Raw genomic sequence first — 16,859 nt, forward strand, 5'->3', positions numbered from 1 at the left:
TGGATATATCAAAGTGCATAGAGTTTTTTTGTGGCAGGAACGTGAAGCTGTAGTATTTTTGTTGGTTGGTACAGTGATTTAAAAAAAAAAAAAAAAAAAAAAAAAATGCGTGTGTGTGTTTTAGGTGCGTGATGGTAGAACAGGATCGGTGCTGTTCCAGTCAGAGGAGAAGTCATCCAGGATCCGGTGTACCTGTATCTGTCGGCAGCCCTCTGCTGTTGTCCTGGGGCAAGAAGATGGTACTGTGCAGGTAGATTAAACAGATTCTTACATTACTGAAGGACATAATAAATTGCACATAAAACAAGCATATCGAAAGTACGCTCACTTTCAGCTTTATTTGGTACAAATTGCTAGTTCCAGGTTGAACTCTCTTTTCAGAGATTTTAGTATTCGTAGCTGACCGGAGTGGCATCCAGTGTGGTCTTTTGCTGCTGTAGTCCATGTGCTTCAAGTCTGGATGTGTTGTGTGTGGTCTTTTTTTGAATTCTGTGTAAACCCTAGAGGTGGCTGTGTGGGGAAAATCCCAGTGCTGTCATGCACCAACAACCAGACCACGCTGTGTAATGAGTAAATGAAATCACCTTTCATCAAATAATAATCTATAGTGTAATGTTTACTAAAAAGTAATGTTTCTCCTCTTTAAAGCGAGTATAAGTACTCAAATACTGCAAATTTCCTATATCTTTTTTTTCCTAATCAAAGAAGCACATACATGTATGGGCAGGTGTGCGTGTGTCTGTACAGATGTAAAAATGTTGAGCATTTGAGTTTAATGTTCCATTCCACATCACTGTAGGAGGTGTTCTTTCAGGCCGTGTTGAGTCATGAGATCTGACATTATCGCTGTCACTTTTTTTTTTTTTTTATCTGTCCTATCAGCGGTGTGACAGGTCAGCACCTCTTTCATCTCCTTTTCCCTTGACTTGTTTCAATGTTTAGCCTTTCCTTTTACCTGTAATTTATATTCTCAGTGCTTTTCACTCCTGCTCTCTGTATTTATTTCTTTTTCTCCCTCTTTTGTTTTATCTATCTTTTTTTCTCCTTTGTTCTGTATGTCCCCGTTCTCTCCTTGCTCCACTGCTCTTTGTCTAGCTGATAAATTGCGGTTTGCAAGCAGAGAATGAGATTGTAGTCTGGTGTGTGTGTACTTAATGCATATTCTGCAGCAGTAGAGGACATCCCCCAAAGTTACTGTCCTATATTACAGCACAAACACTCACTCAAACAGGGTCCCCTGACACATCAGAACTGAGGCCATTCCAGCCCCCTACAGGAGAGAGCAGCTCTAAGAGGTCCTGCTGTCTTAATGAATACAGGAGCTAATGATTTTAATTACAGCTCCTCTCTGGCCCTTCATATGTCTCCCTTCCTGTCTCCTGGGAACAATTTTTCAACCAGAAAGTAAAGAAAGAGCGATGATTAGTGATCCAAGACAATACCTGGAGAGAATTTTGATAAATGCAGATGCATACAAACAGTGATATAAACTATATTGCCAAAAGTATTCTCTCGTCTGCCTTCACACTCATATGAACTTGAGTGATGCGTCATTCTTTATCCATAGAGTTCAATATAATGTGAGCCCGCTCTTTGCAGCTGTAATAGCTTCAGCTCTCCTGGGAAGGCTTTCTACAAGGTTTAGGAGTGTTTATGGGACGTTCTTCTTCCAGAAGTGGATTTGTGAGGGTAGACACTGACAAAAAGGCCTGGCTCACGGTCTCCACTCTGTCATCCCAGAAGTGTTATTCCACACCAAACTTGCTCATCCATGTCTTTATGGATCATGCTTTGTTTACTGGCGTGCAGTCAAGTTGGAACAGGAAGGGGCTGTCCCCAAAATGCTCCCACAAAGTTGGGAGCAACCACCGCAACTCCTGAAAAACGACCCTACACTATAATCCTCCTCCAAACTTTACACGTGGCACAGTGCAGTCAGACAAATACCGTTTCCCTGGTAACCGCCAAACCCAGACTCGTCCATCGGACCGACAGATGGAGACACGTGATTTGTCAATCCAGAGAACTTGTCTCCACTTCTCTAGAGTCCAGTGGCGGCGTGCTTTACACCACTGCATCCGATGCTTTGCAATGCACTTGTTGATGTAAGGACTAGATGAAACTGCTCACCATGGAAACCCATTCCATGAAGCTTGCTGCGAACTGTTCTTAAGCTAAACTGAAGGCCATGAAGTTTGGAGGTTTGTAGCGATTGATTCTGCAGAAAGTTGGTGACCTCTGTGCATCTAAGCATCCACCGACGATGCTCTCTGATTTTTACATGGCCTACCATTTCGTGGCTCAGTTGCAGTCATAACCAATCGCTTCCACATCATATTTATATATATTTATTTAGCATCTTTTCACAGTACCACGCAGGAAATTACTGTGCCCCTGAGAGCGACCGATTCTTTCACAAGTGTGAGTCAGTGGGTTGGGCATTATTCTGAACACTGAATATAATCCGATTCCTGAATCTCTGTTGCAGACATGTTTTCTATTCTGACACATTAAGAAATGAATGATTTAGGGGTATTTATTGTTGCAGTTCTAGCACCAGGTGGAGCCCTAGTGTAAGCTGGATAAAATCGTGGCTCCTCGGACTGCTGCAGCTCATTCATATTTTTTTCCTTAAACGTGTCGTTTTATTTATAGCCAGTGTACTGGAGAAAAATTAGCAATGATCTGTCAGTTTGCAGCATTGTGAGCTGCCAGCTTTGTTATGCTAATGTAAAAAGTTGAAAGTTTGTGAAATACGTGCAGGAGAGAGAACATAATGTCACTGTGTGTTTCTGTATGATTGAAAAGTGCAAATGTGTGTTTGTGTGCACGTGTGCATTGTGTGCCAGGCGTCAGGGCTGACAGTTAGTCATCTCCTAAGGATGCTTGGCTGCAGGATCCGAAGACTCCTGAGCCCCCACAGGGGGTTGGTGCTGGCAGTAGCTCTGTGCACAGGCAGCGTGCAGGTATGGTAGGGAAGGAGTATGATCTGTGTGTGAATGTGTTTGCACTTCAGAGTGTTCAAGAATAACTAATTGCTGTTTGTGTGTGTGGCTGTTTGTTTACTTTTTCAAAGGGCTTTTAAAGCTAATAATAGAAAAGGCAGATTATTGTTGTCACTGTGCGTATCAGCTATCACATCTCACCATGCAGGACCAGGCTAATTATTTGGCCATCTCACCACTTTTGTTCATGTGTCTTTGACCACATGAGTCTTAAAGCGAGTCAGTGGCTTGTTTATGTCTATTAAAATGAGCAGTCCCCTTTTTTCCCTCTTTACATATTTCCCCTTATATATTTATTTATTCTTTTACCAGATCTCCATGGACATTTCCATTAAAACCCTAGCCCAGAAATACTTGAGCCTGACGTTTAATGCTTGCCTAGGTGTTCTCTCACAGGCTGTGAAACCCGCGTGTCAGAACATGGAGCTTGACAAACATGGTTAGCACACCCTGAGGCTTGTTCTGCTCAGACTTTTCAACCCTTTCTCCTGAGACATAAATATTTTAGTGCCTGCTAAAAACCCCAGGTGACATCAGCCTTTACTTTATACCTTCAAAACCGACAGGTGATGGGATGGACTGAAGTTTATTTTGTGCTCTAGGTCTTTAATTATTTATGTATTACTTTGTTGTTTGCGGTTTATGAGGTTTCGCAGATCGCAGATTCCATAATTTATCACAATTGTTGGATAGCTGCAGTGGGGACAGACAGAGATGGGGCAGGAGGGGAGTGACATGTAGCAAATGTCCGGTCTGTTTGGAGTCAAACTGGGGGACTTAGCTGCTGAGGGCATTGCTTTTCCCCATGTGGTGTATGCCCCAATCACATAGCCATCTGTCTGCTCCAAATCTGAATATTTCTTCTATTACTGGATAAATCTGTCAGATGGTTAATTAGAAAAGTAAAGTTTTTGGATTAGTGTTACAGTAGATAATAAATCAAATTTCACCTCAAAATAGCCTAATTAACACTTTGTTAGTCCTTGGCAAGTAGAATAATTAGCTTTGGTGATCAACTAAACATCTATTATATTATACAGTTCTGTTCCACTTTTTCAGTGTTGCCTAAACCCACAACAGTTTCCCAATCAATATAATCTGTGATAATGATCTTTATTCTGATGTGATTTGTGATTGCTGATCAGTCTCAGTAACCAAACTACCAGTTTTGTGTTGTACTTCTATAGCACAGTCCTTAGTGCTAACCTGCTCGTTTAGCCCTTACAGTCCTGTGCAAAAGTCTTTAGCCAGTCATTTGTCATCTGTCACTTGTTTATATTTTGCCAGGGAAATGGGTGTAATGACTTACAGAAACATCTGCAAATAAAGCTGAAAACCCCTCAGTATATTTTGTACAATTCTAATAACCTTGAAAGTCAATATTTGGTATGACCACCTTTATTCTTCAACACAGTCTGAACTCTCTTAGGAAACTTTCTTGTAATGTCTTCATGTAGTCTTCAGGAAAAGTTCTGCAGATTCCTGAAAGACATTCTTTGGATGTCGGCTGCCTTTTCTTTGCGAATCACATCGTTAGTGCAGAAATACAAATTTTATGCCCATCTTTCTTATACTTGCTATGAATAAGTAAAGAAATCGGTAAAAATTGGCTCTTGGTTCTTTGCTAAGATGTTGTTTATATGTAGACACAACACTGGTTCATCTCTTAAGTTGGGGTTCTTTCATTTTTGAATGATTCATAGGTCGGTGTTCAAGCAAAAACCAACATTCCTCTGAAAATGGTCAGATACAAGATGTAATTGGAAAATGAGTGAAAAAGCAGCCGATGTTCAAAGAAGGACTTTCACAAAGCCTGGAGAGAGAACTGTTGTTTAAGACCACAGTAACAAATCACACACCTGGGTGCTTGGAAGAAAAATACATAAAAGTTGGAGGTGGCTTGAGACTTTTGCACAATATTGTATATTTTGTACGTTTCAATCACAGTTGATTGATACATCTAACAACTAAACACAAAGCAGACTGATATGAATGTGTGTCATTGTTTTTACAAGATTTTCATCACCGAAGTATCTAAGACATTGCCAAAAAGATAATGAAATGAAATAAATGGATTTCAATTTTTTATAATGTCTGCTGAGTACACTCACACTTCACTGAATCCCAGAAATGTCACCCACACAGAGGTGCTGGAGGAAAATAGTCCAAGTCTTAAGGACTGGCATTTGTATTTCATGACAGTTTCAGTTATTATCTAACAACTTTCTCATATTGGTTTACTTACCTGTAAACTCAATATGGATCTCTGGAAGCCTCCAGGATTTGATGTTCCATCCAGTTGACCTTTAGAGGGCACTCACAAAATCTTATCTCTCTCTCTCAAATCCAGCTCTGGCTATTCTGTGAAGGGTCTCAAAGTTTTATTCAGAACTCAAAAGTGACAACACACGGTTTTTCTTTTTGATGTGCTTATCACTGTTAAGCCAGCAGTGGTGCTTTACATCTCTTCTTTTAAGTTCTCCCTTAAAGTGTGACTTTCTATCAGGATTTTTTTTTTTAAAGAGAACCTTCAGAGACACTTTTGCTGCATAAGTGTATCTTTAGACCCGTTTTGGAGCAAGCCATTAACCATTAGGTCTTACTGTTTACTTGATTATTTATGTTTATTTCTTCCTTCCAGGTGCTGGAGGTGCCCTCTGGGAAGCTTCTGGCCACTCTGCAGGGGCACACTAAGACTGTGCTGCACTGTCAGTTCAGTCAGAACGGCCAAACACTCATCACTTCATCTGAGGACGCCACCATAAGAGTAGGTTCCTCCTCTTTCTAGGTTGCTTTGTTTTTGTCTTTATCCTGTGTGTCTGTCTGCTTTATATTTCTGTTTCTCCTAGTCCTATTCATCAGTATGTTCTCCATCCTCACTTTCTTTTCCTGCTAATCAATGGCAAGTTTCTTTCACCTCCCCTGCCAACCTGCTTCCCATTTTTCTTCTCTGCTATCGATTACTCTTTCCCCATTCCCATTCCTCACCTTGAGTAAAAATGCCTTCCATGCTCAATCTTTTAACCTCACAATATTTCAGGTCCCTGTGGTGTTTTCACTTTCCCCTACCTGTTACACTCTACCAACTTCTCTGTCGGCCTCTGCACCTCTCCATTCTTCATCCCTCTTTTTTTGTGTCCTCTCCTTCCTTTTCTCTTTCTTTGCCTCGGGCTGTGCCGCTCTCGGTAGCTCTTTATCTCCGTCTTGCTCATGTGTTGACCGCGTGCAGCTATCTGTTATGTGTTATTGTTGTGCAGTGTGTGAGTATGTGTGTATTGTTCAGGCCGTTATGCTCTGTCAACTCCCAACGTTCATGCTCTGCTGCTCATTTCCCCTTTCCTCTCATCTCCCTCTTCTTCGTCTATTCCCTTTGCCGACAGACCTGTCCACTGCAGCACTTCCTTCCCTCACCGACAGCACAGCATCTAATTCCATATTCATACAGCTACTCTCTGCACTGTTCTCAGCACTCTCAAACAATCCCCACTTATTCAAAAAGAAACTGAGATTTATGCAGTTTGATATGTGCTCACAAGAAGATGGATATCTGTGTTTAAATGTATGCCGATTTAGTGACACTGATCTTAGTTAATGAAAAGTTTTAACCTTCACACCAATGACAGATTCTTTGCGGGGGGTGGAAAGGCAGCACCTTGCACACAAGGCCATGATTGATAGGATTACCTGGATGCTTCTCTCTGTCCTGCCCTCCGTCTTTGAGCTCAGTTGGACTCCTGTTTCAGCTCATTTCCTGTAACTCTCTGCTCACATAAAACAAACACTCTGTAGACTCATGCACAGGTCCAGATTTCTAACTTAACAGATTCATCAGCATTTAGTGAGCACATTTAAAAGGAAGGGGAAAGGAAAGTAAATCAATTAAGTACTATGATATTATGTTGTAAAGATGGATTTATCCACTTAATTTTATGGGGCGCTACACTGAGGAAAAGACTGCTTGAAAATACTTTCCTATGTTGTGTTAGTTAGAAATGTGTTTTTTAAATTCAGTTAATTCTCTTGAGTTTGACCAGTTTGATTCTTCCTTCATGTATAGATACTTAAGAAACGCATCACTGATTAAATTACTCATTAAATACATAGGAAAGGCAAAAATGGCAACAAGGGGTGAAAAGTGATTTTTGATATCTCTGTCACAAAGTGGCTGAAAGACTTTTTTTCTGTTGTCCCCCGTAGTTGTGGGAGTGGCAGTCAGGAAAGTGTAGAGTACTGCACGGTCATAAGGAGCAAGTCAGATGCTTCTCTCTACTCTCCGACTCACCAAACGACTCAAGACTGCTGTCCTGGTCCTTCGATGGTACTGTGAAGGTAAAACTCGTGCTCTTGCACATTTATAATATTACATTTAACAGCCGTGTGAGATCGAATGGTAATTTTTTCTTCTTTGCACACTCTTAGGTGTGGGACACCGAGAGCGGAGAGAAACTGCAGGACATTGAGGCTCATCATGGAACCATTCTGTCCTGTCATGTCTCGCCAGACGGATTCTTCTTTGCCACCACCTCTACTGACAAGACTGCTAAGGTTCAGCGCTCTCTCTCTCTCTCTCACACACACACACACACACACACACACACACACACACACACACACACACACACACACACACACACACACACACACACACAGAGGAGATGAGACATATCTGTTTGTGCCTCCAGTAACAACATGACATATTACTCATCTTCTCTCAAGGCTCCTTACAGCACAAACACATGGATGCACTGCTAGAGGTGATATCTTAAGAAACACTTTTTTTTTCCAGCAGTTTGGTAAAAGACCTTAGAGGTTGGTATGCAGCAGAATGCCCCAATAGCCTTGGAGACTTAGCATCAGATCATCAGATCAGTCTGTTGTTCTGCATCCATGTCCAGTCTAGCTGGCAAACTACCCTGGCAGACTGGCAGGCCCACAATCAACTAACATCCCTGTCAGGATATTGCGTTTGCCAGGTTCCCGTTTGCCGACACCACTGCGCCTGACTTTGGCCTGACTTTGACTGACTCTGTGGACTAGAGGTTTTCTGCAAGCAGCTCTTAAATCATCGCTTTCCCTACTCATCATTCAAAGAGCAGCGAACTGCACCTTCGTAATACAAGCTGAACAATCCTGAGATGTCATGCTCTTTCACATCTTTGTGTGTCATTCCTTTTCCTTTCCTTGGATTCTGAATACAGCTGTGGGTTCAGTGTTAGATATATGCGATCAGTTATCCACTTACAGACAACTGGTGTCCCTGAGTGTGCACCATTAGCAACTATTCAAAGCGACTCCGTCTGGCGTTTGTTGAAGCCGGTGATCAAGAGTCACTGCCGCCGAGTTTCACACGGGAATTTGGATTCGGTTGACACTTACTGTAGAGAACAGGCATTGGGTCGTCAGCCAACCTGGCTTCTGTCAGTAAATGGCAGTGAGAGAGAATGTGTGTTTTATGGATTTGGCAAAGATCATAATTGAGGTGTGTGTGTGTGTTGTGGGGCTGGTTAGAAGCCAGTGACATAGTGCTTGCTCTCCAGACCGAGCAGGAGCTAAAAACACACACAAACACTGAAGTCCCTGGCTTCCCTCTATCTGGAGGTCAAACCAAAAGGCTCAGCCATGACTTGCTTTGTGGAGCACCACAAAAAAGGAAAGTGCTCTGTTCTGTCTGTCCCTTTCCCTCCACCTCTTTTTCTCTCCATCCCCCTTTTTTCTCCTTTCTTTTCTTTTCCCCTGACCTTCAGATGAATTGAACTTTGTGTTCAGACGTAGCTAGTCGACTGCCAAATGAAGTGTCTAATTATGAGGCGTGTTATTTTCAGTGCAACGCAGGATGTGGAGTGAGGAAGGAAGGAGTATAAAAAGAAAAGATGTGGAGGAGGGAGTAAAATATGAGAGACGGTAGCAATGAGGGAAAGATTACTGATGAACAGATAATGTTATTGTAATAACATTAGCTCTGCATTTGGCATGATTGTTTGCCGTCATAAGATCTATCAGTGGGTGATGATTTTTCTGAGCAACAGAAATTAAACTTCTGTGTCATTATTACTGTGTTCAATCTTCAGTATTTACAACAGATTCTGTTCTGACAGATTATTGCTAGGCAAACATTTCTGAACAGAGAGATTTATATTGAACATAAAAAATATAGCAAATGTAACACACTTTAGCTTATTCATCACCTATAAAGCACCCTTAAACTGTGATTTAGATTTCTGCAGGAAATCTACATCCTAACTTGTGTTGCAACTGAACACTCCTTTTATCTCTACACCGCAACCTTCCACGCGATTCAAATTGTTGTGGTATGCATCGACCCAACGTGTACTTAAATTTGTCAGTAGGTGTGCGTCAGGTTATGTAGAAGGTTGCAGCATAGGGTTAAAATGGGGTTTCAAGTATAGCGTAAGTTACGACATAGATCTGATGCAGAATATATTTCACGTAAAAACCGACACAAAATTCAGAAATTTTCAGATCTAAACTTACTTTATGTACAGACCGAACAAGTAGTGTTTTTGCCAAAAATTTGTCCCCAGAAAATACACTGTGGAATGAAGTCAGTATCAAGCAATGCTGGTCCTAATGTTTCTACACAAGAAAAGGAAGAAACGGAGATTCTGGTTTCATCCAGTTGTCTGGAGAAGCCAGCAGCAGGGAGAATTTCATGGTTTGATCCAGGATCTGAAGCTGTATCTCGACCGCTTTCGTACATATTTCAGGATGTCAGTGTGGCAGTTTGGAGATAGACTGGGTCAGTCGGCTCGGAAATTATTGTTTTAACTGTGAGTACGAGGTAAAATAGTATTATATTACTTCCATATCATATATTTACTTTCCATAACATTGTATTTGCAGTACCAGTGCACATTTTGATGCATAAATGTTGCCAAATGCGACATTCTAAATGTTGTGTTTTGTTTATTCGGATCTGAAAAATGGAGCTTGGTTAAAAAAAAAAAAAAATGTCGGCCACGTAAATTACACGGTCGGTTTAAACGGCTGCATTAAGGACAGCTGAGTCTAAGAAATATTTTTAATGCACGAAACATTTGCACGGATTTTACACGTCCGATGTGTAAAGGCCTTTGTCTATCTTGACTAAATGATCTTTGGTCGCAAACTTGTGTGTGAAAGTGTGAATGTTAAGTTAAAAAAAAAAATTCTATATGTTTTTCTTTTCTTTCTCTTTCATTCTGCTCTTAGTTGTGGCACTGTGAGTCCTGGCAGTGTGCCAACACATTGATCGGCCATCAGGAGTGTGTGAGAAGCTGCCGTTTCTCGTGGGACAGCCAACACCTTGCAACGGGAGATGACAACGGAGAGATCCGGGTGTGTTTTCAAAAATACTCAATTTTTGTTTTGAAGTCCTTTTATTCTGGTTGCTATTCTAGAAAGAGACTAGTTAGGCATCTGCTGCTGATGTAAAGCAACCTGATACACAGAGCCACACAATGTTTTGTTGGGGAGGGATGATGCAAAGTAATATGGCGGTGTCAACACACTAGCCTGCTCTATGTTACCAATATGACAACGCATTAAACCACCTAATTTGCTGTGGAACATACAAAAAATGCAATTATAGCAGTCGACATTTATTCCAGAAATCACTCTGTAATTATGTCTCATCACTCATTTAGATAAAGTGCTTACTAATGCATCATGATTGCTGCGGTGCACGGAGGAGGGGTGAGATGAAAGGGGGGAGCTAGGGCTCCCTCTCAGGAGGGGGTGTGGGAGCTGGAAGAGTGTGTAAGAAGTTGGGATGAAGATAGCAGGAAGAGGAGGAGACGTCTGACAGTGGGAGGTGAAGGAGAGGACTCAGGCTGCCAAATTGGATCTCTAAGGCTTTGGAAAATGAAGCACTTGTACACAATGTACACAGAAACTCACACATCCAAAGTAAATATGAAGCCATACTGTGTGAGAGGTAGAGGAGAAGATCTGCTATTCAGCCAGCAAGCCGTATCTGGTTAATAAAGGGTTAATGCCCTCTAGTGGCCTCTGCGCAGAGCAGCTCCATTATTTAGAAATGACCGAATCCATCAGATTCAATTACGTAAACTACAGCGAAATCTCGCCCCGGTTTCTATAGAAACAAATGTGAGTCATTCAGCACAAAAAGCATGCAAAGTGTTAAATATAGCGGTATGTGTGATGTGTCACTGTCAAATGAACATGACATGTGAACAGTTGCATAACAGCTGCAGTAGACTCATCATTTCATTATATACTGTATGTTATATATTATATGGTTTTACTTCAAACTATACACAGAAATGTCACATAAAGAGCAATCCTCATACTCTTCTGTGTTTCCTTTGTCATGTTTTTAGGCTCAAGAGAAGCTTATAGCATCAAACCTTAATATTGCAGTTTCAACAGAATTCATGCACATCATAAAGTCTTAGTGGCAGGGGGCCTAGAGAGTGCAAATAATCCCAGATATACGTGCATATTTTATTAGAGATGTTTCAGTCCTCAGACTGTCATCTTCTAAAGTTCTTACTGACACTGGCATACATATATATACAATCATGTGCTGCTCTTAAAATACTGAGGGGAAGCCAAAGATCGGCTTAGTACGTATAGCAATGAAATTAATGAGAGTATAAACTATACAACATAGTTTAAAGCCGTCAAAGATTTAGAAAAAGATGCCACAAAGAGAATAGAGAATACTTGAAATAATGTCAGTACTCCTGTGTCAGCCTGAGAAAAAGTGTATCTCAAAGACAGCGACTTAAAGGTAAAGAAGCTTACCTCTAAATCTAATGAATGGAATCTACAATTTTACTCTACCAGCCACTACATCTGTTTTATTACATAACAAGAAGGAAACATGTATTTAAAACTGACAGCGTAAAATGTGTGTTAGTTGTTTATAGGCCCTAACATTTGTTTATTGGATGATTTATAATGTGTGACTGTGCACCACAGCTCTGGAGTGTCAAGGATGGGTCCTTGCTGAAGGTTTGTTCCCGGGACGGTAAGGATGGCATGGACTCGCTGCATGGAGGCTGGGTAACAGATCTGCACTTCTCCCCAGACAACTCTCTTCTGGTCTCAACTGGAGGTTACATCAAGGTATGCTAATGCATTCTGCACATTCAAACCCATTTGGTTTTCACAGCTGGCAATGGGTGCGTCTGTTCTCAAGGGAGTGAAATGCAGTTAAGTTGAAGTGAGCTGTTCAAATCCATGCCGTCTTACTTGTTTTTTCTTCTGCCTCTGCATGGACAAGGTTCTCAGAGTTGTCCGTCCACCTGACATTGTTAGATATACGCCAATAAGTGTCATTCAAGTGACAGAATCTCTTAAACACCTTGTGGAAATGTATTCAGATCTGGCACAAACATTCACTCAAACCTAAAGAAGAAATTATTATATATGATTGTCAAGATTCTAAGGTCAAATTGACCTCACTTTTGCCTAAACCTCAAGAATCATTATTAATTTGGCAACCTTTCAAAGGATAGATTGCAAACTGATGAAATTTTAAACTGAAAAGGTCAAAAGTCAGTCTCTCAGTGACCTTATGTAATTCCCAAACTGCTTTGTGGGACATTATTTAATGCCATAATTTGTGAGCAGGAGAGATTTTGATCCTGTTAGTCCTTGGTGAATTAATGACAGGTCTTTGATGCCCACTTGTTATTTTTCCTCTGTGGTTTCCTTTACTTTACTACATTTGTCGTATAAATGTGCACAGACATGGATCTAAACTTCAGCACTACTGGCCAGCAGAGGCATACAGTCACTGGACATTTTATGTCTTCATTAAAACACCAGTTGGAAAGATGACAGGAAATAAAGGGAGAATGAGGTGGTTGATAATAAGCAACAAATGTCTCCATGAGCTTGAGATATTGCAGTTTATGGCGAGTGCTGAATAATCACCTTCATTTTTTTACATTGTGGGTTGTTGTTTTTTTTTTTTTTTACGTGATTTTTCTGGGGGATGAGAGGGGGGCAGTGTTTCATTTTCATGGTATGCAACCCCGATGCTGCCAGGACACTACAAAATATTTACTTTTATAAGGAAACAAAATTAACAGTGTTGGCTGGTCACAAATCCTTTTATTAAGTGATGAAAACCCCCACAAATAATAACAAAGGATAGATAGTAATTTACCTACTATCACCCTAAGTAGTAATCACATCACACACACTCTGTGTAATGTGTGTTTTTATTGCCTTGTATTGACGTATACATAGGTATTGTCCTGCTTCCTACTTACTAATAAACTTGAGTATATTTCTTTATTGAAAAGCTGTTTATGGATGTATGCAGAGTACATTTCTTGATGACTCTATTTTAAAAAATGTAAGGTAGGTAGGTAGATGAACGCTGATTGAGAATCACAGTAAAATCAATGGAAAGATGCTTGCCAGCATGTGTCATCTCTGCATTCACTAGACAGCTGTTGCAATGCTGCAGGTTTACATAAAACACAGAATGCCTTAGAGAAAGATATCAGTGTCTCCTTGTGACGTGACTGGAATGTTCTAGGTCTACGGTCTCGTTCTTATTGCCTTTACTTTACAGCAGAGGGGTCACAAAGCGGACAGTCTCAGCTGAGCTCTGATTGGCCATTTGTTCAGCAATGATGTAATTCTCCAGGGAGAGCACTTCTGATCCATGAGGCTTTATATCTCGGATTACTCCTGATACTGTGTGTGGGGTAGTGCCGTGTGCACGATTGTGTACAAGTGCGCATTTGTTTATACCTGCATGCGTGGGTCGACAGAGTCGTTTCTGTCGAAGGCAGAGAGTGCTGCTGTTCAGGCTTTATATAGACAGATGGCCAAAACGCATCATAATCTCATCTGGTGCAGATTGCTGTTGACAAGATTATAAAACTTGGAAATTATTTCAAAAGTTGAAATAATCGTTGAATGTACTCATTTTAATTAAGAGTCTTTGGTATTTAGAATATAAACATTTAAAAAAAAAAAAAAGCTCTTTCAGACGTATTTTTGTGTCCTCGAGGTATAAAGTGAATGTGCAGAGTAGTCGAAGAATAAAAGTCCTCACCAGGCGGTTCCAAAAGACCACGATTGTAGCATGACATCATACATGAGAATATTTATGATCTTTAGATTTTTTTCTGGATTTAGATAATAAGGGCCATTTTTGGATGTTGAGTTATTCTGTTGCAGCTTTTGGAAACATGACATAAGAAATCACAATAATGGGAGTCGAGCAGTATCCACTACAGTAAAGATCAGCAACTGAACAATAATAAAATAAAAATAGGTTCCTCTGTAAAAGTCCCTTTCTTTCTCCTTGCATTTGTTTGTGTGCTGTGGAGAGTGGGTAAATACCCCTCAAAGTGGCAACCCATCAACTTGCACTTTGGGAGAGAGGATCCCAGTCTCCAGCCAAATCACTGGTAAATAGAGGCTGTAACCCAAAAAATCCTGCATTTTAAAGACTTTGAGTTATTTTCAATGTTTTCCATCACATTGTTGGCCGCTTGCTGTTACAGTAGAACTGGACAATCTGATCTGGGGGTATGTATATATTCATTGTGGACAACTTTGTGTATGTCAAAAACAACTGTAACACTCCTGAAGTGATGCACTTCCTCGTAGCCTTTCTTGTAGCTGAAGATGCAGTTTTCATCATCTGGGGTAGTTTTCGACATCAAGTCATGATCAGTCGCAGACATGTGCATCAAACCATGATCGGAATGAGTCTTTCATTAAGTGTCCAGAATTAATAGATTTTTTTTTTTCACCACCTGAATTTTAAATGCGTAAAGGCCTTCCACTAAACTGCAAGTATAGGTTACTGAATTACCTGATTTATGCCTTTTTTACATCAGTGAATTTAATTTCTTCTCTGATGGCACAGCATATTCCAAGATGGCAATGCCAGGATTCATCGGCTCAGATTGACTGGTTCTGGATATTCACACAAGGATGGGCAACAACAGCATCCAGACCTTAACCTCTTGAGTCTTTGGAGTGTACTGGAAAAGATTTTCATAGTCCAACTCTCTTCATAAATACAGTTTCTGAGTGAAATATTAATACATATTAAAACAAGTCGTGCATAGACGGTGAATGTGCGCCACTATCTAAGCTAAAGGCAGTTTAATTAAAATATGTGTATGTGATTTTTTTTTTTTTTTAAGTACTTATTTTTAAGCTGGGAAGAGAACATTTGTTATACATTTATGAATAGATATAAACAATATTCAATAGATTTTTACAAATAAATAGCTATTTACTGTTATCCAACTACTTACTCATATTTAACTACTTAAATATTTCTTAAACCAAACATTTCCTTTCCCCTACAGTTGGCAAAAATTTGCATGATGTATTTGATCATCCAAGATTTGTATGTGTGTGTGTGTGTGTGTGTGTGTGTGTGTGTGTGTGTGTGTGTGTGTAATTTGTGTAATCCACATAAAGACAGAAGTGTAAAAGCATCTAGCTAAGCCAACTGATTATCAGCCTGAACTTCACAGTTGGTACACAGACATGATAATGGTCTCACACCAAAATTCTGGCAACAAAGCCGTTTCCTATATTTTCACCAAAATAAAAATATTCCTGTGATCATGGTTTGCTAGCAACAGATTAAAAACCTGAGAAGCAAAACAAAAAACCCCAAAATAAACTTGTTTAAATCCTTTTTTCTTTCTTTATCTCATCCTCAAACTTACCTGCCAGTGAAAATCTAATAGTCATGTGCTGTAATCTGCTTATGTCGCCCTTAAAACTGTGACAAAATTATTAAGAAAAGCATTAGATGTCTACTAAAACACCCTTCTGCTTGTTTATTAATAAACATATACAAACAGGGGTGCTCTACCCGCAGCACTAATGCAGACCTCATCTGCTTCATCTTGCGTCACATCAGGATGACGGTCATAATTATTCTGGGAATCGAATCACTCTGTTACGCCGTTTCATAGACCCTCTGTCTTCTTCAGCGAAGCATGTTGACGTGATAGATCAGCGAGTGGATTTGAGGAGAGGTGATGGATTACTCTGCCTGTCTTAAAGGGTGAACCTCCCTCAGCCTCAGGCTTTGATTGATTAATCACATAGTGTGTCAGCTGGACAGCGATGAGAAGCCATCCCGTCTGTCATAGTAATTACCCTGACAGAGTGAGTATCTCTCATGACAGATAATATAGCCCACGGACTGAGAAAGCACAATAATAATCTGTTTTAACGATTATTGTCAGCGTGTCTCCACGCTCGCCCATTCTGCAACAAATGTCTTCAATTTTACATGGAAACTTATTAGTAAGTAAGCTGATATTTAAAACCTCTGTTTCTGACATCTGGATCTGACAGTTATGAATAAATATAAAGCCAGATACTATTTACTATCACTCAACTATTTTCTCAGATTTGAGAATGATTCATGGAGTCTTTTTATGTGGTAATCATTCTTCTGTCAGTCTTGGAAAAAGGCCTGGCGATCATTTGAGCGCCCTCATAAGGGTATTTGGTTTGTATTTATCCTCAGCTGGTGTAAGGGAAAGATTTCATTATGAAGGATCAGTGGGATTGTGTAAGATGTGCGTTTGGATCATAGATGTAGGCTGATATCGAAGTCTGGCTTGAACACCACAAAAGCTCTAAATAAAGGCTTAGCTGAGGAGCATGAGGGCTGAGTAACTTGTTTTTTTGTTAATTAGAATTTAGAATTAGAGTTTATAACCATCAAACCTGATAACAGAGTAAAGAAAATGACAATGCAGTGTACTGTAAAACTATACCTTCACCATAATAACAAATTCATTCTTCGTGGTTTCAATAAACAACTGTAAAATGCTTAAAACGTTCCTAATATGTTTGGTGTCAGGAGTCGACCAATTTGAT

General features: G+C 40.2%; 1 protein-coding gene across 1 annotated transcript in view; it reads left to right on the forward strand.

The window, feature by feature from the left end:
- The window catches only part of apaf1 (apoptotic peptidase activating factor 1), a 45,355-nt gene that overhangs the window by 11,943 nt on the left and 16,553 nt on the right, over positions 1 to 16,859 (forward strand). Inside the window, exons 21-26 of the mRNA XM_080887413.1 lie at positions 125 to 250; positions 5,647 to 5,772; positions 7,203 to 7,334; positions 7,425 to 7,550; positions 10,215 to 10,340; positions 11,949 to 12,095. Coding sequence (XP_080743539.1) covers positions 125 to 250; positions 5,647 to 5,772; positions 7,203 to 7,334; positions 7,425 to 7,550; positions 10,215 to 10,340; positions 11,949 to 12,095 — 783 coding nt within the window. The remainder of the gene's footprint in view (positions 1 to 124; positions 251 to 5,646; positions 5,773 to 7,202; positions 7,335 to 7,424; positions 7,551 to 10,214; positions 10,341 to 11,948; positions 12,096 to 16,859) is intronic.

The sequence above is a fragment of the Rhamphochromis sp. 'chilingali' genome (genome assembly GCF_963969265.1).
Source record: "Rhamphochromis sp. 'chilingali' genome assembly, chromosome: 7".
NCBI classification, from domain to species: Eukaryota; Metazoa; Chordata; class Actinopteri; order Cichliformes; family Cichlidae; genus Rhamphochromis; species Rhamphochromis sp. 'chilingali'.